This window comes from Panthera pardus, unplaced genomic scaffold (assembly GCF_024362965.1).
Source record: "Panthera pardus isolate Hobbes unplaced genomic scaffold, ASM2436296v1 HiC_scaffold_16, whole genome shotgun sequence".
NCBI lineage: Eukaryota > Metazoa > Chordata > Mammalia > Carnivora > Felidae > Panthera > Panthera pardus.
In genome coordinates this window covers 15,259,433-15,286,641 of record NW_026526721.1, presented here as the reverse complement: position 1 = coordinate 15,286,641, position 27,209 = coordinate 15,259,433, and the positions used below count along the sequence as shown (strand labels likewise).

The 27,209-nt window shown below is 39.3% G+C and overlaps 1 protein-coding gene across 7 annotated transcripts in view; it reads right to left on the bottom strand.

The window, feature by feature from the left end:
- GRIK1 (glutamate ionotropic receptor kainate type subunit 1) overlaps window positions 1-27,209 on the bottom strand; it is a 370,160-nt gene that overhangs the window by 110,949 nt on the left and 232,002 nt on the right. For all 7 annotated transcript variants that reach the window (XM_019467826.2, XM_019467828.2, XM_019467827.2 and 4 more), the window contains exon 4: window positions 14,221-14,402. In XM_019467826.2, the coding sequence (XP_019323371.1) occupies window positions 14,221-14,402 (182 nt within the window). The remainder of the gene's footprint in view (window positions 1-14,220; window positions 14,403-27,209) is intronic.

The following is a 27,209-nucleotide window of genomic DNA, read 5'->3' as shown; positions in this document are numbered from 1 at the left end:
TGTCATCTAATAATAGTATACTTTATAAATAAAAGTATTGCATTCACATGATGATTTTCTCTCTGCACATTGGTATTTCCACTAAAAGTCATTAAGGGATTAAGAAAATGTCACATCAAGATAAATGTCAGTTTTTCAAATAAAAAAGTATAATCATGATATACTAGAGTTTTCTAATCTTTGCAAAACTGACTTTTTCCTAAGAAATGTTACCCTCTTTGAATTTTGATAGTGTACTTATCTGCCCGACTAACTGAGTGGTGCTGACCTAGGCAGTGTGTACCTTACCAAAGCAATATTGCTAGAAACTAGTTCTGGCTATCTCTAAATCATTTTTTACAGCACTAAACACACCACATCGCACACATTAATATGAAATGAATGTGGCTGTCAATACTGTTCATATTACCCTTCATTCTTCCACTAATATATTCTTTTGATAGTGTTTGTTTCTTAACAGGATTATTCTTATTTAACAACCCTTGACATCATATCATTGACCTCGATTGATAGACAGTAAAAACTCCAGCCCTTTCAATAACATTATCTATCTGTAATAGGGGCAATACTGAGAATCTACTACTCTTCTTGATTTTAGAAGACCCATAGTTTAGACACCATTGATGCCATTGCCAATTTCCCATCTTGAAATGCAAATGGCAGGATTGCATTTCTTGTTCTCTTGTACTTGGGGGGAGCCATGTGCCGGTTTTGGCCAAAGAGGTGGGGAAGATCCTGACACGTCACCCTCCAGAGACTCACCCTGGATAGGTGATTACCATGGTTATCAGGGCCATAGCAAGCTGTTTTTCTTCTGAATAAAAACAATTTTCTGTTGCATGAGTTTTGCAAAGCATGGAGGTGTTCTTTTTTCATGACTTTGTTTTGACTGCTGGGGAGTTTAGGGTGAAAACTGTGGGTTCTTCATTAGCAACTAGTAGGAACACAAAGTATATATTCTATGTGTGCTCATGCCATTCAGCTTTGTTTTTCTTATCTAATATTCCTCTTTGTTCCAACTCCTCTCCCCTTTAAAATGTATTTATCACTTTGTTTCAAATGTACTTTCTAGGCTGCTTTAATTCCTTGTGTAATAGAACTATAGTGCATAATAAATAATCATGGTTGGGAGAAGCTAAAAGATTTTTTTCTCATGAAGAGGGATGAACTGTTTGGGTCTGAGGTAGCTGAGTTGGGTTAGAGTAGCAAAAAAGGCCCCCCAAAGTACTATTTGTTGTTAATAATAAGAGCTCAATTATAAGAGCTCAAGAGAGACTATGATGGTTAATTTTATGTGTCAACCTGACTGGGCCAGTGGATGCCCAGATTAAACATTATCTCTGGGAGTGTCTGTGAAGGTGTTTCCAGATGAGATAAGCTGTTGAAATGGTGACTCAGTAAAGCAGATGTTCCCCTCCCCACAATATGGTGGGCATCATCCAGTCCACGAGAACCTGGATGGAACAGAACTGCAGAAGGAGGAGAATATGTCCTTTTACCTCCTGCCTGACTACCTGAGCTGGAACTTTGGTTTTCTCCTGGCCTTGGACTAAGATTTTCACCACCAGCCTTTCTGGTTCTCAGGCCTTCAGACTCAAACAGGACTTAACACCATGGCTTTCCTGGCTCTCCACCTTGTGGATGGTAGATTGTAGGCCTTCTCAGCCTCCAGAGTCATGTGAACCAATTCTGCAATAAGTCTCTTCATATCTCTCTCATTGGTTCGGTTTCTCTGGAGAACCCTAATACAGAGAAGACTACCAAAAGACTAAAAATCTTGATACTCTGAATACATTTGATATTCCATGCTACCTAGAAAACATAATCCTTAAACCAGCAAGAGGAAGGGTGGCTGATACCTATTTGAAGAGATTCTCTTGATTAGGATATCATGGAAATGCCACATACTATTCTGTTGTTTCAGTGGCTAGACAATAATTACTGTTTTTTTTTTTCCTTTGGTAGTTAAAATGAATCATGAAGATAGAAAAGAACTCATTGACAGTTGACTCTCAAAAGGACAATTCTAATGGTCCCACCATTATCAAAATACCCTGGGGCAGTTACTGCTCATTAACAATGGTGGCCTCACCTCCGCCCATCCACTCTCTGGAATTTTTACAATAGGACACTTATGACCTTGTTCACAGTAGCATGGACTTTCCTTTTCTATTCTCAGCAAAGACTATCTCTTGGAATTAGATGGGTTATCAAATGCAGCCCAAGCTGCACAAAGATCACATTTTAGTTTGTCTGAAGAGCCCTCATTCAAGTATCGAGGAAGATAACCAAGACAGCTTGTGGGCTCTAACTCCTGTGTTTAGTGACACAGTTGGCCTATGAGATACCTGGAAAGTCTCTGGGTAGAAGTCTTCTGATAACATTTCCTGGTATCTCCAGAAGTCTGCACCCTATTTGAGCCTGATCACTTTCTAGAAGGCAATGCAGTGCTATAGAGGCAGTAACAAAAAATTCTCTACAAATTCTCAGCATCCATTGCTAAGGGCAAGCCATATGTCACAAATAATTGGCATAACACTGCTATCATAGTAGCAGAAACTTAAAATGAAACCTGGAGTGCTCCTATGTGATTTTGAGGTATTCCTGTAATATTTATAAGGGTTTTTATTACTGCTTCTTTTCATTGAAAAATAGGTGTCTTCGAAGTTTATATTGACTAACCTGAAGTGTATTGCTGCTTTTATAGCCTTCTCAATATCAGGATAAATTCTCAATCATCAGACTAGGTTTTTAGTCAATAATTTCAAGTGAACAACTTCCAAATGTATGACGTGCAATGTGGCTAAAATAATGGTTTTACCACAAGATAGAAGTAAGTTATTTCAGTGTAAGAATAATCTTCAGGAAATCCATTGAATGATATCAAGTTTCAGAGCAGTGATTTTTAGAAAAATGTTTGAGTGCTAGGGTATAGTGCTTTCTCACCTACCAAGTGTCATACTTTAGGCTGCAGCTACACTGTCTTTGGAGAAGTTGCTTCTTCAACAACGCACTTTTTAATGTTGACCTTCAGTAGAACAATTTAGGTATAAGTAGGCCTTGAGATCAGTCTTTATTGCTTTTTTTAAAAAAAAGATACTCATGCCAGATTAAATGATCATAATCTATACAAAGGCAACAGTGGAATGCATAGAACGTAGCATTGGATCCCCACTCCTTTGGAGTAGGCTAAATAATGACCCCATAAAAATGTCCATATCCTAATTTCTAGAATCTGTTAATATGTTACTATACATAGAGTAAAAGGATTTTGCCATCACGATTAATTTAAGGATTTTAATTTTGGGGGGGTGACTCTGGGGGGATTATTCTGCCTTATCCAGGTGGGCCCAATATAATCACCAGGGTCCTTATAAGATGGAAGCAGAAGGTCAGAAGGCAGACAAGGTGATGTGGAAATGAAAGCCGGGGGGGGGGGGGGGGGGAAGGCAATAGATGTGGGGCCATAAGCCAAGGAATGAGGACAGCTTTTAGCAGCTAGAAAAGGCAAGGAATTGGATCCCCCCACAAAGCCTTCAAAAGGAATGCAGCCTTGTCAACTTGTAAAGTCATATTGACTTTACACTTGTGACCTCCACAACTATAAGTCAATAAATTCATGTTGTTTTAAGCCACTACATTTGTAAAAATTTGTTACAGCACCAAAAGGAAACCAATGTACCTCATTTGCCCATCTTTCCGTGATCATGGCACCTGAGACCGAACAATTTTGGTATATTAATAGCAAGTGCACGTGTCAAGGGGAATAATGTTTGAAGTTTAAAACATTATTTTTATTTATTTTTATTTTTAAATTAAAAAAAAAATTTTAAGTTTATTTATTTTGAAAGAGACGAGACACAGTGCAAGTGGGGGAGGGGAAGAGAGAAAGAGAGAGAGAATCCTAAGGAGGTTCCATACTGTCAGCACAGAGACCAATGTGGGGCTCAAACTCATGAACCGTGAGATCATGACCTGAGCTGAAACCAAGAGTCGGCCCCTTAACCGACTGAGCCACCCAAGTACCCCTGAAGTTGAAAACTTCTTTCTGTGTCCTTCCATTCATGTGCACCTGCTAACTCTGTGTCTGTGCACAGATACCAGCCATCTACAAAGAGAGTCTACGGCTTTTCCATCTGTTGGAAGATGGTGCTATGCCACTTATAAACCCAGGCATCTTCCTCCTGCCCCGAAGAGAAATGAAAGAAAAGGAAGGATATTCCACAAAATGTTGGTGAATGAAATGGTCATGCTGTTTGGGAATATCTTTCAGTTGTAATTTGTTTATAAGCTTCTCTCTCTAGAAGTATGGTTAGGACAAGAAGGGAAGCTGATGCTAACAGATATTAATAAATGGAGTGGAAAACAATGAGGTAGTTTAGCTTCCGATAATCCTACCAGAAGAGCCAGATTGCATCACTCAGGTGCACAACAGCAGAGATTATGCTATTTAAGGGATACTGACTGCTGACAACAGAGCAGGAAAAAAGATTTCCCCTGGCAGAATGAAATAGGCAAGTTGGCAAATAGGAGAGAGTCAAGATTTTGGAGGATTACATGAACCCAAAGAATAAACTGTCAGTATCATCCAGGGAAAACTGGTGGGAAAATGATGTGGAAAAAAAAAAAAAAAAAAAAAAAAGAACACAATGAAGAAAAGTTTGAACAGCAAAGTACTGAGAAAATCTAAAAGTACTGAACAAATCTAGACAAAGTACTGAACAAATCTGGAAAGTTAACAGAGAATAAATATGTTGAACACATTGTAATCTTGCAATAATGGTGGCAATAAAAACTATACCTCCAATTACTCTGCAGATAACATTTTGAGGGAAATATGGGCATGCAGCCAATAATTGGTGGTCTTGTGGTCCCATGAGTTATCCATAGACTAGTGAAGTCATCGTGAGTCTGGGTCCTGTTCTTCAGCTTTTATGGCTTTTTATTTTGCCAATGTATTTAATAGCTACCAGGCTTAGAAAATAATTATTTATATGAGTATTTGTCAGTGTATTAGCATCTCTAAAGAACTTTTAAAAAACACCAATACCTGTATCCATTCTCTAAATATTCTGATTTATTTGGTCTGGGGTATGTTCTAGGCATTGGTAACTGTTCAAAGCTCCCCAGGTAATATTTACATTCAGCCAGAACTGAGAATCACCTATTTATATTAACCAAACGTAGTTTTAGGCTATAACAACAATGATCATTGCAACTGTTTTCTAAGTGCCACGACATACCCACTGCTGTCATACTTTTTTGTTTTGTTTTGTTTTTGTTTTTTTATGTACTATTGGGGAGAAAGTGTTATCCTCAGTTTATACATTTGAAAGAGCATATAACTATGCTGTTGAACCCAGGCTAGATATTAAGCCTGGGCTCTTTGTGTTATATTAATTTATTAATTGATAATAGGAGATGTATGTAGCAGGAAAGTCAATAATTTGCACAAAGTTCTTCTGGACTTTGAGAACACAAATAAAAGCATATGATTGGTGAGAGAAGAGTTAGAACCACAGGAGTTGATGCTTTAATATAAGGAATGAATCCAGCAAGCCAAGAGAGCTTGATAAGCTACCCATATATTTTTGAGGGACCCTCCTGTCCGGAGAGTTGGACCTAGCTGTACAAGGTTGTGCCTTGGATGCTGTTGCAGGCACCATGAGGACCCTCACTCACCCTTCCTCCTTCTATCAGGATTTCAGACCTACGTTGTTATTTTTATTACAACATCTCTTAGATATTAGAATTAATTAGATCCTAATTTTGAATCCCTTTGGTAATGTTTGGGAAGACCTTTAATCTCCTAAATGGAGTGTACTTTCATCAAGAAAGGGCAGTTTGCAAAAAAATTGTAACTTTAAAACAAAAGTTTATTTATTTATTTTTAGAGAGGGAGAGCACACGAAGTGTGTATGAACTGGGGAGGGACAGAGAGAGAGGGAATGAGAGAAATCTCAAGCAGGCTCCGTGCTATCAGCATAGAGCCTGATGTGGGACTCAAACCCATGAACTCTCGTTAGATCATGACCTGAGCCAAAATCAAGTGTTGGATGCTTAGCCGACTGAGCCACCCAGGCGCCCTATAAACTTTTTTTTAAATTGTGTAATAGACATTATTATAGATATATTTACATACTAGATGGTACAATGGCAGTGGGTACAAGGTGTGGAGAACTTTGCATGACACACTAAACAATGTGTCTTTTGTATTTCAGGCAATGTGGAAGTGGGGATAGGGCACTCAGGAGTTTCATACTAGAAGAGAAGTGTCACATATTTTATTTGGAATGTACAGTTTTTGAGGCCACATGGATGCTGGATGGAGGAAAAAATGGGGGCTTGCGACAGAGAGATCGAATGTTCTAATATAGCAGGAAGATGATGATAGAGATGGAGAAAGGAGGTCGAACCTGAAACATATTCAGAAAGCAGTAGCTACAAAATTTGGTAGTTCATAAGTGGGAAGGGTGAGGTAGAGTCAAGTGAATTCCTAGTTTCTGTGTTGAGTAATTGGATGGTATTTCTAGTCACCAAGACAGGAGCAGGAGGAGAACGTGGTTGGCTGGAGCAAAGGAGAGGAGGAAGATGCAGTGCGCTGAGTTAGGTGTGGAGATTTCATGACATGGGGCAAGATACGATAGGGATACTTGGGAAGTCAGGCTGAGAGAAGGTTTGGGGACCACCGTTGTGCCATAGTATATGTGGGAGGTGATGCAGTGACAGAGTTAGCAGTGGGAAGCACTGTATCACTCTTACAGTTTTGCCTAGGCACGATACCACTCATGGTGTTGATGATGGTAATCTCTCACATGTAGGATATTTCATGCAACAGTGGTGGGCTTGATGCCTTACGGGCATTGTCAAATTTAACGTCTCTCAAAACAATGTGAGATATGTACAAGACATTCCTAAATTTTACAGATATAGCAAAGAACGAGCCATGAGATCCTCTGCTACATGACCTCATTCAATACCCTGGAGTTTTTCATCGAATTTTACTCCGCCTCTATCTTGGCAAAGTCTTTAGCACGTACAAAGCATCTAATACATGCTAGCCAAATAATGGTGGGATTTACTTCCTACAGAGTCACCCTTATGACAGAAAGGATTTGGCTAACAGTCATCGGGGAAGTAGGGTGGAAGGATTCTTTTGGTAAAATCTTGCATTTATGAAGGGTTACAGAAGCTGAGGTGGTAAATAAACATAGCAACGTGATTTTTTTTAACCTGCTTCAGTCTTTAGGCTTCCTTAGGAAATCTGAAAGAAGCTATGGATCCTTTCCCCTGAAAAAGGGACACTGAGGAGAATGAGCATACCCAAAATTTTGAATAAAGCTGAGGTTCACCAACCCTGCTAAAGGCTGAACACATGCTTTGATGTGCACATCTTCAAGTTATTTCCATGATTCCTTCTAAATTATCCCCACTTCTATTGCAAGGATAATTTCCCTTGTCACCTATACAGCCAAATTCTGATGTAGCTGGAATTAAGGATTAGAGCATTTCTGAGGCATACGTGTGATTTTGATTACCTCCCAATTCAGATCGAAATAAATCTATATCCTTTTCCAAATCTACTCTTTGGAGATTTTTGTGAATATGCAAATGGGCATCCTGTACACTAAGAATCTGGACAAATGACAGGTCCCCTCACTACATTGTTAGTTACCCATAGAGATCAATTAATTCTTATGTGTATTGAATAACACACTCATATCTATGAGCTGCTCCTAACAAACAAAACTAACTCTATGCTCAGGAAATGTAAATAGATTTTAATATCAACCTGAGAGAAATAATTAAGATGAGAATGTGCTGCCAAAATAATTATATAATATACTACAAATTATCATCAGTTAGTATAAATTGAGAATCGTCATTATTACATCATCGAGATTTAGCCAAAGTAATGAACTTCCCATCAATTAACGGTCTCAAAGACTACCAAATGACTTTAGGAACTTAAAAATAAACAGCTTAAGTATTTCCCCATTTCTTTGAAAGCCTACTATGTACAAAGCAATGCACAAATTCTTTATGTCTAACACTGGGAAGAAGATTCTTGATCACTTGTATGCATGGAGGCTCAGAGCTGCAGAGAACCTTGGCAAGATTAGAATCCAACAATCCTATTTGACAGATGAAGTGACTGCATTTAAGAAGAACCAACAGACTTTCCAAAATAGCATACCTAAACGGTCTGAGAAACTCAGGTCATAGGCATGTTAAACCCTGGTCTGAAATTCCGGGCTTACCATTGGGTGTATGACATGGGACCTCATTTTTCTCATCTGTAACATGAGATATTTTGAGAGGATAAAAAGATACCATTCTAGTCAAATGCATAGCATAGTCTGGCACAAAGTGAGTGCCCAGTGAGTGGCAATTATTTTATTCTATTAGGGCAAGAGCAGAATTTGCAACTGGATCTACTGACCGTCAGTCTAAGACTCTAGTCATAGATAGAAATGAGTTTTCCAGTCTTTCACCAGTCCATGGGCATTGGATGGCTACACTCTGTGCCTTTCATTTCAAGGTCTCTTTTGATTAAGGGGGCAGAGATGTATGTTTTCCTTGGTGTTGTTTTTACTGTTGTATCGTTCTCACCTTCAACAAGTACTCAACAAATAGGTGTTCGACTAAAGAGTGAATTTCTCTACTGTGCTCCTACCACATTCTCTCCTTGGCTTCAATACAATCAGCATTTCTTGAGGACTTATGTAAACTGGACAAATGAGTGGATGTTTGATAAACAACTGAATTAAAGGAGTATAAAGCTTAACAACACGTGTTCCACGTTCTATTGCGAGGAGAATCAGTTGGTATCTGGGTGTACATAACAGTATCAGAATGAGATGCTTTTTTTGCCCCTCTTTTAAATCCTGAGGTAAGTTTCAAATCCCAGTCTAGCCACTGCTGGCTCTGTGACCTTGGGCAAGTTACAGAATCTCTCCGAGCTCTGTCAGTTTCTTGTATACAGAATTTTCTCAGGAAAACGATTGATGCATTTCATTCGCTTAGCACAGTTCCTGGCACACGGGAAGTCCTATAAGAGCAGCTCCCAAGGTCTTTATGATTATGATTAAACATGATGGGGTTGTGTATCTGACTTAGTGGGTGCAGGTTCCAAACACGGGTTTGTGACCTCTTGGCACATCGCAGATGTACTGCTTGGCTGGCAGTTTTCTGTGTTGAGAGATAAAAACTGATTGTGCTTCTGTCCTGTGGAAATATGAAATGAACTCTTTCTAACCATCTCTGTTTGTCCTGCTCATAGGCAATAGATACAACATCTACGAGGAAAGAACCAATGCGCAAAATTATTTAACTAATCAGCATTACCGCTCCACTTCCAAGGAGAAGGAAGCAGGGTATTAAAACTACATTTTCTCCCTGGCCTTGTTTTTATGTTAATTGACAGAAAGGAAAAAAATAAAAACAAGAGAGCACAAATGTTGACAGGAGAAAATGTGATATAATTCCACGAAATATTTTGGTTCTAAAATGTTTTATGGAGACTAATGGCTCAATTATAGCTTAATGCTCATTGCTCTAAGTGTTGTGAGGGGGATGAGAAGTCTCTCTTCTGAAGCACTTGTTCATGGAAACAAGAAAGCAGGTTTCCTGAGAGGGAAACAGCATGTTCATGTTCACCTACTGGCCGCTGTCCAGCTCAGGGACTCGGCCCAGCCCTGATGCAGCTTCCCTGCTGGACGGAGCATCACGGTGTCCCCTCCCTTTCCGTCAGGGAACCGTTAGGATTCCGGCTACTGTGCTTGAAATTGTGACTTGCTTTCTCAATCCTATTACAGGATTTGAAAGTGTCTGTGCAGCTCTCCAAAGAGGTAAATGTATTTCAGGAAGTGGAATCATAGGCTGAAATGCATTACAGTTCTTAATAATATAGGGCTTCAGACATTGAATAAAACCTTCCTTTGAGGAAACTGAGGCATAGAGGGGCGACTTGCTCAAATGTGCTTGGCAGAGTTGAGAGTACAGCACACTGAGTGAGCTGGAGGGAGGTGATTTAGGAGACTGCTTTTATCAAGAGCTTCTAGTACAGTTCTTGGATCGTTCATTTATCCATTTCTTTATTCATTCAGCAGAGCAGTGTTGAGCACCCACTGTGTGTCAAGTAATGTAGTACATGCTGGGGATTTAGGAGAACAAGACAAAGGAGGTTTCTATCCTCCTGGAGGTTATAGTACTGTAGGGAATATGGACCACAAACGAGTCGATGCCCAGATGTTTGCATTATGAGCATGTTCAGTACATGGTGGATGAAATTATTACTATCTCTGAGCTTCAATTTTTGTGTGCAAAAGGATAATACCAATTATACCAAGAGTTATTGGGTAGAGTAAAGGAGACAGTTGTTTATCAACCAGCATGGTGCTGGACGTGTGTTAGGAGTTCCAGTGCAGAGTGTTCTCACTTCATTCCTCATCTTTAAATTCGTCTCCCATCAGCCACTCTCTTGGTAGAATCAGCCTCAGTAGGAATCAGTAAGGGTGCAGGCAGGGCAGGCAGTGAAGAGTCAGTGGGAAGAGAGTAGGAATTGGGGGAAGTGCTGAGGATTTGGGGTGTCCACGCTGGAGACAGGCTGGGAGACAGTAGCATCCTTGCCAAGCAGCAGAACGCCCACTGGGAGGTGGTGGATAGACAGGGAGAGAAGAGGACGCTGAGTGATGGGATGGGTGCTATGCATATCCTGCTGGTTGCTGGGGGCACTCTCAGACTACAGAAATTCATGAACACATTTCATTCATACAAAAGCCCTGTTCCTCTGTAACCTAATCAAGTCTTGACATTTGAATTTCTAACTAATTTTTAGGAAATAACTTTTCAGATTCTCATCATATAGCACTTGTTCAATATGAATAGAAATAATTACCTTACCGGAGTGATTAGCATGCCCAAGAATAACTATAGCCTTTTTCCCCCAATTTTTACTTTTAGATAAATGTCAGATATCTTCTTTAAAATGCTTTGATTTCTTTTTTTCTGAAGAATCATTACAAAGTCGTAAAATATGATGAAGGTGCAGGGAAATGCAAGGAAATAATGGGAAATGTGCTTGAGAAGAAAGCCAAGTTGACCTGGCAGAGAAAATTTTATCAGCAATGATTTTAGTCACCAAAAATTGGGAGCTATTAATATTAATTTTATCTAAAAGAGACCGGCAGCAAGTGGTTGTGTTTCTTTCAGACATTCTGGAAGCCTACTTCAAAATGGAATGGCTTACCCATTCTGAATGGGGGCCCTTCATGGTAAAGTGGGCACACAGGCTCCAAAAACAGGTGGTCTGGAGACCATGTGGCAGCCCGGTTACTCCGAGAGTGACTTTGTTGGGGCACTTAACCTATCTGAGTTTCAGTTTCCTCAGCTCTTACCTGAGAATACCAAATTTACCCCAGGGGTTGTCTGCATTAGACAGAATATCGGATGCCAGGAATCATCATGGCACCTCAGGAAGAGATTGGAAGAGATTGATTGACTAGTGGCTGGAATTAGGGCCTTGAACTCCTTTACTCTCCAGCGTCCCTAGAGGCACACTGGGCAGACAGTTACAGGGAAGGTCTCTGTCTTTGTTTCCACAGGTTGTTGTCCAAAGCTAATGGAGCAAGTCAAACTGGGTCACACAGAGCCCTTGGGCCTCATTTTAACCAGAATAGCAAGTCCTACGGTCCTCAGTATCACTTTCCAACCATATAGCTTCTCAGAGGTCCGGATTAAACCAACCTGGAGCCTCTGCTGTGATTTCACAAAGAGTGAACGTATTTTCACACACAGTAAGGTAGGGATTTTATGCTAGAACTTCTGCAAAGGCTCTCCCCACTTCCAAACATTTGTAACTCATTAGTCTGCAACAAAAAGTGGATGAACATACTTCCCCCAAAGCCTCACAGCAATCCTACCACTCACATGATGAGGAGAGTGAATACAAGATAAAACATAATAGGGCACAGGATGGAGGAAAGGGTTTACGTCAATGGCTAGCGCAAAACTGAACTAATCCCACTCCCTCTTAGCCCGGCTGACATTTCTTGGGAGGGCTTCACTTAGAAGGTTTTTTTGGTTTGTTGTTCCAAAAAATTGGTCTTTGAATGAAGTAATCTCTATGCTATCAGGAAAGAGCCACTTGCATCAGTGGGACATCAAATCCATATTTATTGAAATAGAGGAGAAACTCTTTCCCAGGCTTGCTCGTTCCAAGCCTGTACTTTGGGAGAGATGTAGCCAGGTATGTGAGCCAAATGGATATCTCACCAAGAGAAGTCTCATCAGCAAATCATTGTCTTAAATGTAACAGAAGTCCCCAGTCTCTGTTATAACAGACTCCTGGAGGGGATGCTTTTTTGTATTTTGAGGGCTACGCATAGAATCTGGGTGTTTTTCTCAGTTCTGGTTCACACCCCATTACACACTTTAATGAACTGCACTGAAATTCTCAAATGAAGCCTCAAGATAAAACGCTGCTGATTGTATTTATTTACCTTTGAAGTTAGCTTGTGACATCACTACAATATGCTTGCTTTCTTTACTGAGAGACGATTATAGTATCTAAAGGTTTGTTAACACAACTGTAGTCTAGAAGTAGGTAACACTTACTCTTCCCCTAACTAGAGAAGCAACATTTCATAGAGGAGAAGGTTCAGGATGGGATAGAGGAGGCTGAGTCCCAGATCCTGGCTCTGTAACTGTGGGAAAGTCATTTCGCCTCCTCTAAAGTGAAAGAATTGGCCTTGATGATGTCTAAGATTGTTTTCAACTGCAACTTTAAATATGTTCTCTGACTCGATATAGATTTTTAGTGTAATCATCCAGGAGATAATAGAAACATGTAGTCAACTTTCCTGATTGTCTACTTTCAGGTGAAATTAAAACCTCAACTCTGAACTCCACGGCTTCAGGTATGAGATCCAGCCCTGGAGAGTCAGGTGGATAGGCTGCTCTAAGAGCTCTCCCAAGTGATTCGGAAATCTGCAGTTCTGCGTTTGTACGGAGGGACTGGTGTGCTTAAAAGATCAGTGCCCATTGCCAGTGAACCACATAGCACATCCCAAACCTTTTAAACTAGAGAGTACAATAACAGCTTGTGTCATTTCAGACAAGAACATTGCCTTATGCTACAATAACCACTTATATTCAATAAAAAGAGACACCCATTAAGGCCACATAAATATAACCTGGCTATTTTTTTTTCCATGTTCCTCCAAATTCATCCCTTGATCTTTTATTAATGCTTCTATTTTAAACATCTGGCTAGCCTTTTCCATTGTCTTCGTCTATGCCAGAGTTTCTCAACCTCAGCACTACTGGCATTTTAGGGTACATAAATCTTTGTTGTGGGGGATGTCCTGTGCCTGATAGGATATTTAGCAGCTTCCTTGGCTTCTAATTACTAGTTGCCAGTAGAGTGCCACTGTCCCCAATATGACAACCAAACATGTCTCCAGACATTACCAAAATTCCTCAAGTGTCCAAAATCACTCTGGGTGAAGGACGCTGGTCTATGCTCTATCTTTTTTTCCAATTCTGAATTTTCTTTCACGGGCATAAGATCAGGGCTATATCCTGAAGTGCTAGAAATGATTACTCTGCTGTTATCATTATTCCTAACATTACTAATACCTTTCACTTACATACGATCTCGCAATTTATCAAGTGTTTCTATTCACATCATTCATAAAGATTAATGCATGGCAGCTCATTGTCTATGACAAGTTAGAAGAGAGAAGCATCTCTTCTTTCATTGTCCCTGTGCCCCCTTTTCACCATGCTTGGAATCCTGCGTGTTTGACAAAAGAGGTCTTGCCATGAGGAAGATGTCTTTAGGACAAGTCAGGCGCTGTGTAAATGAAATCTGCTCAGTCTTTTCAAGAGATTTGAAAGATGAGATGCTTAATCACCTTGAAATGACATCTTTCTCCTGTCAACCTCTGTTGACGTTATCGACGTACCTCCCAATGCCTAAGACACGCCCCCCCCCCCCCCCCCCCACTATCTACAGCTACATACAGCAAGTGGCTTCATTAAATTCCCCGAGCCCTGTGACTCCTTAAAAGCATTCTGAAAGCTGCAGTCCTCAGCCTAAACTGGACTGCTGCAGCTTTATCATGGTGCACTCAGTGAAACCAGATGGCATTTTTGAGAAAAAGAAACGAACTTATCCCCCCCCCCCCACCTCACCTCCTCCCTGCACCCTCTTACCTGCTTAAGGATTTCAGCAGCTGTCCCATGTGAACAATCAAATATCACATAGAACTCCTTGCCCTTCTTCATCTCCTTGAGTAAAGGCTTGGCATCTTTATTCCCAGAGGGCAGCTGGCGGATTTTGATTTTAATGTTATATCTGGAGGGAGCTTTGATGAGCTCTTGTAGACGAATGAGGCCTAGAAAATGACAATCCCATCATGCAACAGACTGTTCTGTCTAAAGAGGACTTGTTTATTGCCATTTACAGTCAAACTCATATCATTCCCAAAATGTATCAAGAGGCCACCTTCCAAAAGGTTACACGGTTGACTTCTCATTTGTCATTCCCTTTTCTGTGGTAGATTATACTGCATTTTCCTTTTGTGGGTATGCATGTGTAGTTTGGAAACACAATTTCCCAAGCAAATTTTGAATTTACTTAGAAAGCAGTTGTCTTCTCCAGTGTTTGGCCAACACCACAAACCTTTAACAAATCAAGTCTGTAACTATAAAGCTTTTGTAAACCAATGTTGCTTGACGTTTCCAAAGGTGTGCAATGACATGGATAATGCTTGCTTGCTTAAAAAAACAAACAAATAAACAACAATAGAATACTAGAATCTCTTGGGGCGGTAAATCTCTATAAGCCTTTCATCAAGTATTTATGTATAGCATACTGTTTACCAGCTAATTAGCTGGGCTTTCAGTATAATTTTCCAGTCCCTACCATATAAACTATTTATAAATGGCTCATCACATCCTCTTTCTAATATGATGGAAGATTGAATTGGAAAACCCTCTCTTGATTAAAAAAAGAAATAGCATAGAGTTTTTAGAGATTATGATAATAAAACCAGAAAAAAATGCCTTTAAAATCCACCATTGATAATTGCAGCAAAGTATATACAGCCAACTAACTTGATGGAGAAGGTTTGATTCTCCATAAGTACAAATCTACTGAGCTGCACCATTTTCTAACAGACATACTTTACTGGGGCGAAGCAAACAGCTATATAAAACCTCCATCTTATTTCCCTTAACATTACCGTGTGATTGCTACACTGCATAACGTTGGCTCTCACTCAAGGACTCTCATCACATTGGAAAATTGACTTTTTTTTTTTTATTGCACAGTTCTGTGCCTTTAGGATTTGTCAACTTCACGTAATCAATAGGAAATATTAAGTGTTATCAGTATTCAGATGGAAATTTTGCTATGCACTGTCACGGATGCCAGCTACCTCTGGACTTGATATATTGCTTTCATTTTCTTATTTTACTTATTTAGTTATCTACCCACTCCACCCAAACCGCGGTTTTGTGGCTCAGATGTTAAAATGTCCCTCTAATTAATACCTTGGATAGGTTGGGTTCTGAGGTACAGTAACATTGTAACTAAGTGGCTCTTTGGAGCCAAATGGGTGTATGCAGTTGGGGGATGATGGTGGTTAGGGTCTGTAGAACCATAACAAGAGTCACTGCTCATTGTTAATTTTTTTTTTTTTGTTTGTTTGTTTTTTTTTTTTACGTAATAATTGAAATTTTCAGCATGGTAGCCTTTCTGGGCTCTTGCTTTTTTCCAAACCAATCAGTGTGGTTGAAGGCTCTCAAATGCCAGTAACGATCCACTTAACTCTCTTCACTTCCAGAATCACGAGTCCTGAGCCACTCGTGCTTACGCCAAATGGAAGAAAACTGAGCACATGGGCTTGCGTATTTGTTAATCCTCAATCCTGTGAAGTGAGCATTATTATCTTTGTTATTTCTGTTAAGGAAACTGAAGCTTAGAGCAATTAACTGTCTCAAGGTAACAAAGATAGTGAGGAGGACCCATCAGTTCAAGTTGTTGCCTGTGAGTCCTGCACTCAATCTTTCTCCTTCATGGTCCAGCCTCACAAACACAAATTGCTGGTGCTCAGGGAACAGATATAGCTTGGGATTATTTGGTGAAATGGGGAAAAAATAGAAACAGGGACCCCCATTCTCCTTTCTTCTTTACTCCTGGGTACTTGAGTCTCGTTTGAGTTTTTTCTATTGCTCTCCTGCTTTGCAAATGCATAGTTTGTTTTTTTTTTTTCTTATTTCTGAGCATGGCCACAAGGGAGACCAATGTAGCCTTTAAATAAAATGGGAAAACCATTTAGAAAGAACATTTCATGTGCTGCAACAAACTGCCTTTTTGTTCTTTTGCTGAATGGAATGTTGATCTAGAAGTGCATCTTCCTATCACGATGATTTACCCATGTTAATGGTATTTTAAAGTTGAATATGTTTTCTCACTTCATTTACTGGTTTTTATCGAAAAACATTTCCTGGATCTTCCTTATATGCCAAACCCCGTGAAAGAGGTGGGACATGAACCCATCTTGCTTTAAGGAAGGGATTCAGTTGTTCTTACGTGGCTAGAACCAAAATGAACAATGTACTGGTAATTTGCAATGTAAGTATTTCAATACATTAGTAACAATCTTGGAGTCTTGTTTTCCAATGTTCATTTTATTTTGAGCACCTCAGAATTTTGCACTAAGTGTTTCAGGTATTTTCATTACATGAAATCTACCATGTGTCAGAGATGATTTAATCAATTTAAGTGTTGAGCTGCTAGCAGAACTTGTACATTTACAGTAAGTCAGAAATAGTAAGGAAAACAGTTCTTCGGTGTTTAGTTTTATATCGAGGTCCTCAGGTTGGAATAAAGTGGTATAGAAAGCAAAAGCAAAAGAATAAAAAGTAAAAGCCCATAGAAAGATTTCATCCCATCAGCTCTTAGATGGAGTCTCACTTACTACTCAATTTTTATAAATCATAAGGTGAGGCTAATGGAGGCTGTTGAAGATACCTGCTCAGGATCCTAAGATCTTGTTAAGGCTTAAGTGACAGATTCCGGACTGAAAGCCATGTGTAACTTCTGACTCCCAATCTCAGGCTCTTTTCTTTCCTTTTCTTTTCTTTTATTTTCCTTTCTTTTCTTTTCTTTTCTTTTCTTTTCTTTTCTTTTCTTTTCTTTTCTTTTCTTTTCTTTTTTTTTACCAAATCAGTGTCTCTCCTGACTTTAGATTTCAGATCAACTAACTGACTGACAAACTAACTAACTATTAAATAAATAACTACACACATAAATAGAGAGAAAAAACTGGACCAGCATAAAGCAATCAAACATTTAGTTGGCAAATGAGGCCATGAATAGATATTTTGCTCCCTCCTCAAAAAAGGTGACCATGCATTTTCACAACTCTCTTCTAAAAGAAAGTGATTTTAATACCAGTAGAGGAGAAAGGAGAATGACTCAGTACAAAAGCCCAGTTTCTAATTGGTCTAAATTTATCTTTTGGAAAAACTGACTACTAAGCCCCTAATTTTCTCAGTTTGTCTGCTGGCAGGTGGTTTGGGAAGGGAGAGGCTCAACAGATTGAAAGATTACAGACCAAGTTGTGGGAAGAAGAATGAGGGTTGACCAGGGGGGTTTACATTTCTCTTCCCAAAGCAATTGTTTGCTAAAAAAAAAAAAAAAAAAAAAAAAAAAAAAAAAAAAAAGAAAAAAGAAAGAAAGCCATTCTGCCTTCATTAGCAAACATTGTAGAATTTACAATTTAAAAGTCTTTTCTTTTTTCTTTTTTTTTCCCTTAGTTCCCAGGTAAAAAAATTTAGAGAAAGAGTTCCTTTTTATTTGCACTGTGCAGCAATCCATCAATCACCCACCGTGCGTTGTAAAGAGTAGCAAAACTTATTTGCTAAACAAATAATTACTTTAGGGAAAGGAAATTGATTTAGGCACAACTCCTAACTTTGCTAATGGTCCTCCGAGTTTGGAAGCAAGCCTCGACAAGTGACCCAGCGCTCCCAGGGTTGGACTCCAAATGCAGAGAACGGTTACGGTGCATGCAAATCTGGTGTCGGTGGCAGTCTTTCTATCCCACCACGATGGAGGGACTTGAAAAGTAAAATGCAGTTCAGGAGATGATCAAACCCAACTGAGGGGCATTCTGCAATAAAACTGGTCTGGACTCAGCCTTTTCCTGTGAGGAGAGGGTATGAGGTGTACCTGGGCACAGGTGACTTCCATGACAGTGGGGAGTTGGGTAAGTTGGTTCTGAGTTCCTTCCATCCAGGTGAAAAAAGCTGTAGGGTCCACAACACCATGGGGCAACAGCACCCCCAGGGGGTTCTGTCTGTGCCTTGGGCAGAGCCATGCCCTCTGGTCACTGGGAAGGCCTCGGGTTTAGAACAACCTGCAGTGAGCCCTTCTGGACAGCAAACACCTACTCTCCTAGCCTCAGTCATCTCTGCAGAGCATTTGTTTTTAAAAAACGATTACCCTATATTATATTATCCTATTTGTATACGTTAGTATTGTATTTGTGTTAAGTTTCTTGTATTTGATGCTTGTAGTGTGGCTATAACAAGGAAGGCCATAGTTCTTAGCAAATACATACTAATGACTTAGGGGTAAAAAGGCCGTGATGTCAGCCACTTACTTTCAAATGGTTCAATAACGCTACTACTTACTATTATGATTGTTGTAATTGTTTTTGTATTAAGAGAATCACAGAGCATTAAAACAAATGCAGCCAGATGATAACAACGGCAAACCTAGATGAAGGGAATACAGGAGTTCATTGTACCTTTCTTGCATCCTTTTTTCTAGGTTCACATCTCTTTAAATACACGGATCACATGTGGAGATATAAAATAGCACCACAAGAGCCTCTTCCTCTACTCTCACCCCCATGGAGGCAGTTGGAAACTGCACCTTTGGTTTCAAAAGCACTTTAGAGCAAGGAATCTATTTATTTCGCATGAGTTCGACCTGGGCTATGCATATGGAGATAACTTTCAAAAATGTCCAAACGGCCAATTCTTTTTTTTTTTTTTTTTTGGAAATTTATTGTCAAATTGGTTTCCATACAACACCCAGTGCTCATCCCAAAAGGTGCCCTCCTTAATACCCATCACCCACCCACCCCTCTCTCTCACCCCCCATCAACCCTCAGTTTGTTCTCAGTTTTTAACAGTCTCTTATGCTTTGGCTCTCTCCCTCTCTAACCTCTTTTTTTTTCCTTCCCCTCCCCCATGGGTTTCTGTTAAGTTTCTCAGGATCCACATAAGAGTGAAACCATATGGTATCTGTCTTTCTCTGTATGACTTATTTCACTTAGCATCACACTCTCCAGTTCCATCCACGTTGCTGCAAAGGGCCATATTTCATTCTTTCCCATTGCCACGTAGTACTCCATTGTGTATATAAACCACAATTTCTTTATCCATTCATCAGTTGATGGACATTTAGGCTCTTTCCATAATTTGGCTATTGTTGAGAGTGCTGCTATAAACATTGGGGTACAAGTGCCCCTATGCATCAGTACTCCTGTATCCCTTGGATAAATTCCTAGCAGTGCTATTGCTGGGTCATAGGGTAGGTCTATTTTTAATTTTTTGAGGAACCTCCACACTGTTTTTCAGAGCGGCTGCACCAGTTTGCATTCCCACCAACAGTGCAAGAGGGTTCCCAAGCGGCCAATTCTAAACACTCATTTTGGCTAGCTATCCACTCTGTGCACTCAGATATGACACAGAAAAATGCTGATTTGCATACACAAGGAGTGACTCTGGAAACAGGTGGAGATATGGAGGAGAAAAAAAAGAACCTACTATTTACAGTGAGTGTTTAAAATTTCCCATGCCTTCTCCTTAAGTAATAATAAACTGCCATTTACATTACTCCTTTTATGAAGGATGCTACATGCCTTATAAATATCTCAATAAACCTCACAATACACCTTTGAGGTGAAAAGGTATCAGTACGATTCTGCAGTAAAGAAAGTGAGACACAGTGAGGTTAATTGTTTAGACTGGTCCTGAAAATAAGTCACAGATGCCAGGAATTGGAAGGGACCTTAAAGGCCAAACCCCTACTTGATGCACGAATCCCCTCTACACAGCTGTTGCTGCACCTCTCTATTTGAAAAATACCCCACCTCACACTGAAGCCCAGTTCATTTCTGGACAGCTTTAGTTATATTCAATAAGTATTAGTTCAAAAGAAAAGTACCTATGTTTTCTTGAGTCTTAATTTAATTCCCTGTTGATTAAACCACATCAGTGGGGTTGATGCCATAAAAATGAGTGTAATAAACCATTGGGACCCAAAGATAAGATCGTGCATTTTAAATGTTAATTTCCTCTTCATTTGTACTTAGAAACATAGAAAATGGCATTTCAAAAACTTGTTGGTGTCTTAATATACCCAAATCTAATAGGATTCTTAAGGGGATCTATGTACCCTCCAGAGGAAAGGAAAAATCAGAATTGAGAAATGGAAATGGGTAAGTGAGTGAATTACCTGGGGGAAATACAACACTTTTAAGTGCAGATCTTCATACATATGATTTTTCAAACGTGTATCCAAAAAAAAAAAAAAAGCTAGAGACTTCCCAAAAGAAAAATTTTGTCCCTTGATCAAAGGACCTCAAAGAAGAATCTAGTCAAAATATTTGAGATGAACTGTGTTGCAGTTAGCTCAACCAGAGTATTTTAGTCTTGAATTCTTGCTGATATCAATGGTAGCTAAAAATAATATACCTTCATGCAATATCTAAAGATTGGCTTCCAAACAGAATTCTGAAAATTTGAATAGGGTTCTGGGCAGAGGACCGGAGTGGGTGGATAGGAAGGGTAGAAAAGAGTGAGGACAGAGGGGAAAAAAAAAAAAGAGCTATAATTTTTTATCTTGTTGGTACTGAGTGCCAAGGATTTCTATCCCCCAGCTTTTTCAGGTGGAATTGTGGGAAGGCATGTAGCAGAAGTGTTCTGGCTGGCACAAATGGTCATAATAACACAGTGGGGGTAAGTTGTGATTGCTGAAGGGAAAAGATTTACTTATTCTTTTATTTAGCACTGATCGCATACTGAATATCTTTCATTTTGGCTTCGTCACTTATGGCAAAATGTTAACTTTCTTCAAGTCCAAATTTCAGGCCTCTGACAAGGTTCTTGGTTCTGGACAGTATATTCTTTCTGTTTTCTATGGGAAGATGAAAGGAAATGTAATAAATGTAGTAAATAACAAGTCACTGTTTAAATACAGCCATTCGAGCTGTTATCTCACTTGGAGTGGTTGAGCATATTAAACGAGTTAATCATACAAAATATTTAAAAGAGTGTGTGCCACATAATCAGAACTCAACAATTTAGTTATTGTGATATTTGCGGTTGTCATTTGCTTTGTGTTTTTTCCTTGAATTTATGGCTTCTTTCAATCACTGACATTTTTATGTGTGTCCACCTTATTTCAAATTAATCCTCATTATAAAGCTTTGAGACGTTGTTTCCAATGATAGTTAATAGCTCTTAATTTTAGGCCGCGTTTTAGAAATCTCATGACTCTGATGTGTTAAGAAAAATGATATAAGGCAAACATGGATGAAAAAAAACCCCAACTTTTGATGGCGATGTGTTGTGAACTCAGGGCTAGAGGCATCTGGCTGGAACTCATTTCCTTGAGGGCCTTATCTAGCCCTATCGATATGCGGACTCTCAAATTTGTACCCCCAGCTTACACTACATTTCTGAATTCCAGATGTATATATTAGCTGCCTGTTCATCACCTTCACTTGAATGTAGCAGACATTACAAATTCAAACTTCACATGCTCATGACTGAAAAAACTCCTGATAGCATCCTTTTTCCTCCAAAGTAGTTCCATCTATAACCTTCCCCATCTTAGGTGATGTTAACTCCTTCCATTGGCTCTGGCTAAAAAGGTTAGAGTCACCCTTGACTCCTCTATTTTTCTTCACTCCTTCAGGTCATTATGCTAGCTCAACATTCAAAATATTTCTAGAAACTGGCAATTTCTTACTCTTCTATTAACTTATCTTCCTCAATTGCCTTCAGTTCTCTAGAGGCTATTTTTACCCTTGCCTCCCTCTATCCTATTATCAATACAAGAGCCAGAATGATCTTTTTATGATGTAAATCTGATGTTACTCCTCTGCTGAAAACTCTCCAATGGTTTTCCCATTTCATGAAGCGCAGAAGCTCTTCCTATGGTCTATAAAATCCTCCATGACCCATAAGGTGCTCTTCTCTGACCTAGTTTCCCACTATCCCTCCCCTCTCACGCTGGTCCCACCACACCGGCCTCCTTCTTTGTTATAAACAAACGTTTGTTGGAAGACACCATACTCATTCATTTACAATGTGTCGTCTATGGCTGTTTTCTTGCTACCTTGCAGAGTGAAATAGTCACGACCCTATGACGCACAAAGCTTAAGCTAGATGCTATCTGGCCATCAGAGACAAAAAGTTTGCCGGCCCCTTTTCTACAGAAATAGTTGTGGCTACATTTCACTGAGATTGGCCTTGAAAAAGCAGAAACTGCTGAATATCCTCCACACTGCATTTGGTGCTCAGCTTCTCAGCTCTTTTTGATGCGTGTGAGGGATAGAAACCAGGCTTCCACCAGGGGTCTAATGAAGCAGAGGGGATGACCAATGAGCAGCAATTTCTCACTGCCTAGGGTCACCTCTGAATGTGGGAATCAGAGAGAACTAGGTGACTGATGGGAGGAATATCCAGGCAACAGAGAGAGAGAGAGAGATATGAAGCGAAACACAACTTCACTCCCTCAACAGTTCTCTAGGGTCTTTCTACATTTTCACTTCCAGAGGACAGAATTCTGCCTGCTAGTATTTAGTGAATTGAATTTTGTCCTTAGAGACAAGCACAGTGCTCCCCTTGACTTCAATGGGAGTCATGGGCCATTTGGTCCCCCAGACATCTGTGCTGGCTTCAGGCTATTTAACAAACTCCTAAACAAATCCCAATAAAGTGTTCTTTAATGGGTACTTAATTCTGGTGTGAGGGCGGGTGCTGGGCACACCTAAGTCCTTTCTTTTCCTTCAGGTTTACTAAGTTTTCTCCTTTTTATGTCTTGATAATTACTGCAACCAAAACCCTGAGTCAAGCAGTATTAAACCCACTCAAAGGCAAAAGATGTCTGCTTTTATTGATCTCAGTTGACCTGTTTACTCTCTGGGTTCCAATTTAATAGCTCAATTGATTATTCATTTACATTTTTAATTTCTTTGTGGGTAAAATCATTTTAACATGAGTCATTTCTAACTTAATGGGCAACATACAAATTCATTTGGGATTTTTAACTTTGGCAAGTATTTATTGAACAACCGGGCTCAGGTGAACTTAATAAGGATGAAAACCAGATTTCAGTTTCTTGTAAAAAAATGATAGAAAGGATTGAGTTTCCTCCTGTGCAAAATGCCCATCACTTCTGGGTGCTTACCTGAAATCAGAAGGTTGGTTAGAACATCAATTTCTGTGTTATCCTTTTACAAACTAGGTTTTGTCTAAATATAATTTGAAATCTATAATATTATGCTCATGCCTTTAGTTGAGCTCTTAAATCCAAAAGTTTTAATGTCATTCATCAATTTGCGTTCCTTCTAGCTGGCTCTGCTTTGCTGGAGATGGTAGAAATCGTGAGAAAAATTTGTACTATTGAGTGTATTACATAATGAGAAATAGTATGACTTTATTAGCTCATGCGATTGTCTATTTACAAAGGTAAGCAACATGGAAGGTCAGACTATACTTACATTTACAATTGAAGGGGAGCAGAATTTGCCAGGCAAAATGTGTCCCATTGGCATGGGGATTTTTTTAAGACGTTTATTTTTAAGAAACAGCAGGCACAGATGAAGCTCTGAAATCTGAGTAGATGTTGCCCTTTTGTAAGAGACGTTTACATGTATAAAAGAAACCTTTTTGTAAGGGAGATACTCCCTTACTGTACCAGAAAGAGAGGGGTGACTCAATCTCTAGAAATTCTTCTCAACAGAGAAGGCAGGGACTTAAACATGCATTATAATCTTGCCCTTGTTCACTGTGCTTTTTTTGATAATCTCCCATACCTGATTCCCCACCCCCAACATCTTTCATCTTTGGCGAAAGGTGGTATTTAAGGTGATAGCTTAGGCCATTTCAGTAAGTTAACTTTGTTTTCTTGGGTCTCTCCCATGCTTATAGGTGGTATACATCTTATTAAACTTTGCTGTTCTCCCATTCATATGTCTCATGTCAATTTCATTGCTTGACCAGCCAAAGATCCTCGAAGGGAAGAAGTGGAAACTTTCCCACCCCTACACATTATAATGTTCTATCTCAAGGTTTTTAAAATCTGCTTTTGGAATTTTTTTGATAGTACGTTTCTTTCTTCCCAGCAAGCAGGTGAAGCTTTAAGAATATGACTGCCTGTGGCTTATACTTCCCTGTAGGAGTGTTTCAAATATAATATTTGTAAGTTATATATCCAATAACCTACCTTCACTTCTTTCTCAAATGAGATGAAGTATAAGAAAATATCTAAATGCATATTTCCAACCGTAAGAGTCACTTTTATCTAGCAACTTAAAATGCAACCAGAATTTAGTGCAAACTAGAGGAGGCTTACTATCATCCTCTGATAAGTAGTAAGTGCCAGTGCTTGGTGAAAAGGACAGTGAAAAATGAAATACTATTAAAAACTTGGTAAGTGCTTTGCGTTATTAATTTTCACTAATAATTTTCTTAACCTTATTACCAAATGTGTAGATCAAGAAAGGAGCTAATTTTAAACCTTGGAGGAAAAAAATATGCAGAAAATAAACAGCATTATGCCTTGTACATGTAATACCTAAATAGTTTCCTGTAGGCCATAATTGTGTTAGGTGGCAGATTATAAAAATAAATAAGATAAACTTCCAATGTTTAGGAATTCCTATTCTCCTACATGTGCAAACAGGTAATTGAAACATGTAACATAATGCTTCTATTTATGAAGTGCTATTGAACCCTCTGGTGGCCCCAGGGGGCTTTAAGGAAGAAGTGATATTTGAATGAGAGCATGTGGAATGAGGGACTTCACCGTCTTCGGGGTAGAGGGAGGATCGCCGGTAGTAAGGGGCCAGCTTCAGATAAGGAGAGTCAGACATATTACGTCTCCTCAGGGGAGAGAAACAAAAGCAAAAATAAACTATGGGGCCTATCCCAAAATAAAAACCTTTTGCACAGCAAAGGAAACCACTACCCAAACAAAAAGGCAACCTACTGAATGGGTGAGGACATTTGTAAAGGCCATCTCTTATAAGGGGTCAATACCAAAATATATAAAGAACTTATACAACTCAACACCAAAAAAAAAAAAAAAAGTAATCCAATAATAATAACTAAAAAAAGAGGGCACAGGACCTAAATAGACAGTTTTACAACGAAGACATCCAGATGGCCAACAGATACATGAAAAGATGCTCAACATCACGCATCATCAGGGGAATTCAAGTCCAAACCACAATGAGACATTACCTTAAACCAGTTAGAATTGCTAGTATCAAAAACATAAACAAATAATAAATGCTGGTGAGAATGAGGAAAAGAAGGAACCCTCATACACTGTTGGTGGGAATATAAATGGTGCAGCCACCATGGAAAACAGTATGAAGGTTCCTCAGAAAATTAAAAATAGAAATGTATGAGCTAACAATTCCACTCCTGAGTATTTACACAAAGCAAATGAAAATGATAATTCAAACAATATATGCACTCTTCTGTTTATCACAGCCTTATTTAAAATAGCTAAGATATGGAAACACCCCAAGTATTTATTAATAGATGAATGGGATAAAGATGATGTGTATGTGTATATATAATGGAATATTACATAACCATAAAAAAGAACAGGATTTGTGACAACACAGATGAACCTAGAGGGTATTATGCTAAGTGAAATAAGTCAGACAGAACAGACAAATACCCTATGATTTCACTCATATGTGGAATCTAAAAAACAAAACAAATGAACAAACGAGCAAACCAAAAAAGCAGACAGACCCATAAATACAGAGAACAATCTGCTGGCTGCCAGAGGGGAGGTGAGTGAGTAGGGAGATGGGGACAATGGGTGAAGAGTACTGGGAGGTACGGACTTGTCACAGGAATAAAAACACGGCCTAAGGACTATAGTCAATGGCACTGTAGTAGTGTTGTATGGTGACAGATGGTACCTACTTGTGGTACCTACTTGTGGCTCACCTACTTGTGGTGAGCACAGCATAATGTATAAACCTGTCGAATCACTATGTTGCACACCTGAAACCAATGTAACACTGTGTGTCAACTATACTTCAATAAAAAAAGAAAAAAAAGATTCAGATGAAGTTGGGGGTAAGGAATGATGGGCTCTTCATCCTAGCTGATGTGAGGTACAGGGAGTGCAGGGAAGACGGTGCTGGGGTTAATGGAGATGAAAGGGACGAGATGGTGAACATCTTTAAACAAGAAAGACTTGACAAAGGAGAGTCACCAGCAGAATTTAACTGAATAAAAGGGATCCTCAGTCCCTTTGAAATGTGACGAGAAGACAGAGGGGAAAAGGTGCCGGCCAAAGAAACTCGAAATGAAGGCAGATCAGAGGACGTGTCTAGTGAGATGGGGGCTCCAAGCATCACATTTCTGTTCTGATCCTAAAATAAACAGGTGGAACAATGCAAGCTTTATTAAGGGTTTGTTATTGGGGGTTCTCAGTCCCTTTCCCATGAAATGGTCAACTTTACTGAGTTAGCCTCTAACTGGATTCCTCGTTAACCTCCTTTAGAAACGTTTCAAACAGGTAACATGTACACAGTTACTTACAAGTTGAAAGCATACTTCGTAGTAATTTTCCAACTTTCTCTGCATTATTTAAGGAAGGGAGTCATGGTCACAGTCTTAAGAGAGTTGGGAGAAATGAAATCACATCTTTAATATCAATAAGGTGATATTTCTTTTAAAACATCCCCTTAAATATGATGATGGAAGGATCATCAGAAACGATCCACAGGAATTAGATAGACATGGAGACGTATGGCATTCTCAAATTAGAATACTCCATTAACCTCATAAAAAAGAGCATTTTCACGTACTCCACCTGATAAGTTAATGCCTCTAGAACACTCTGACTCCCTTTGTTCAGA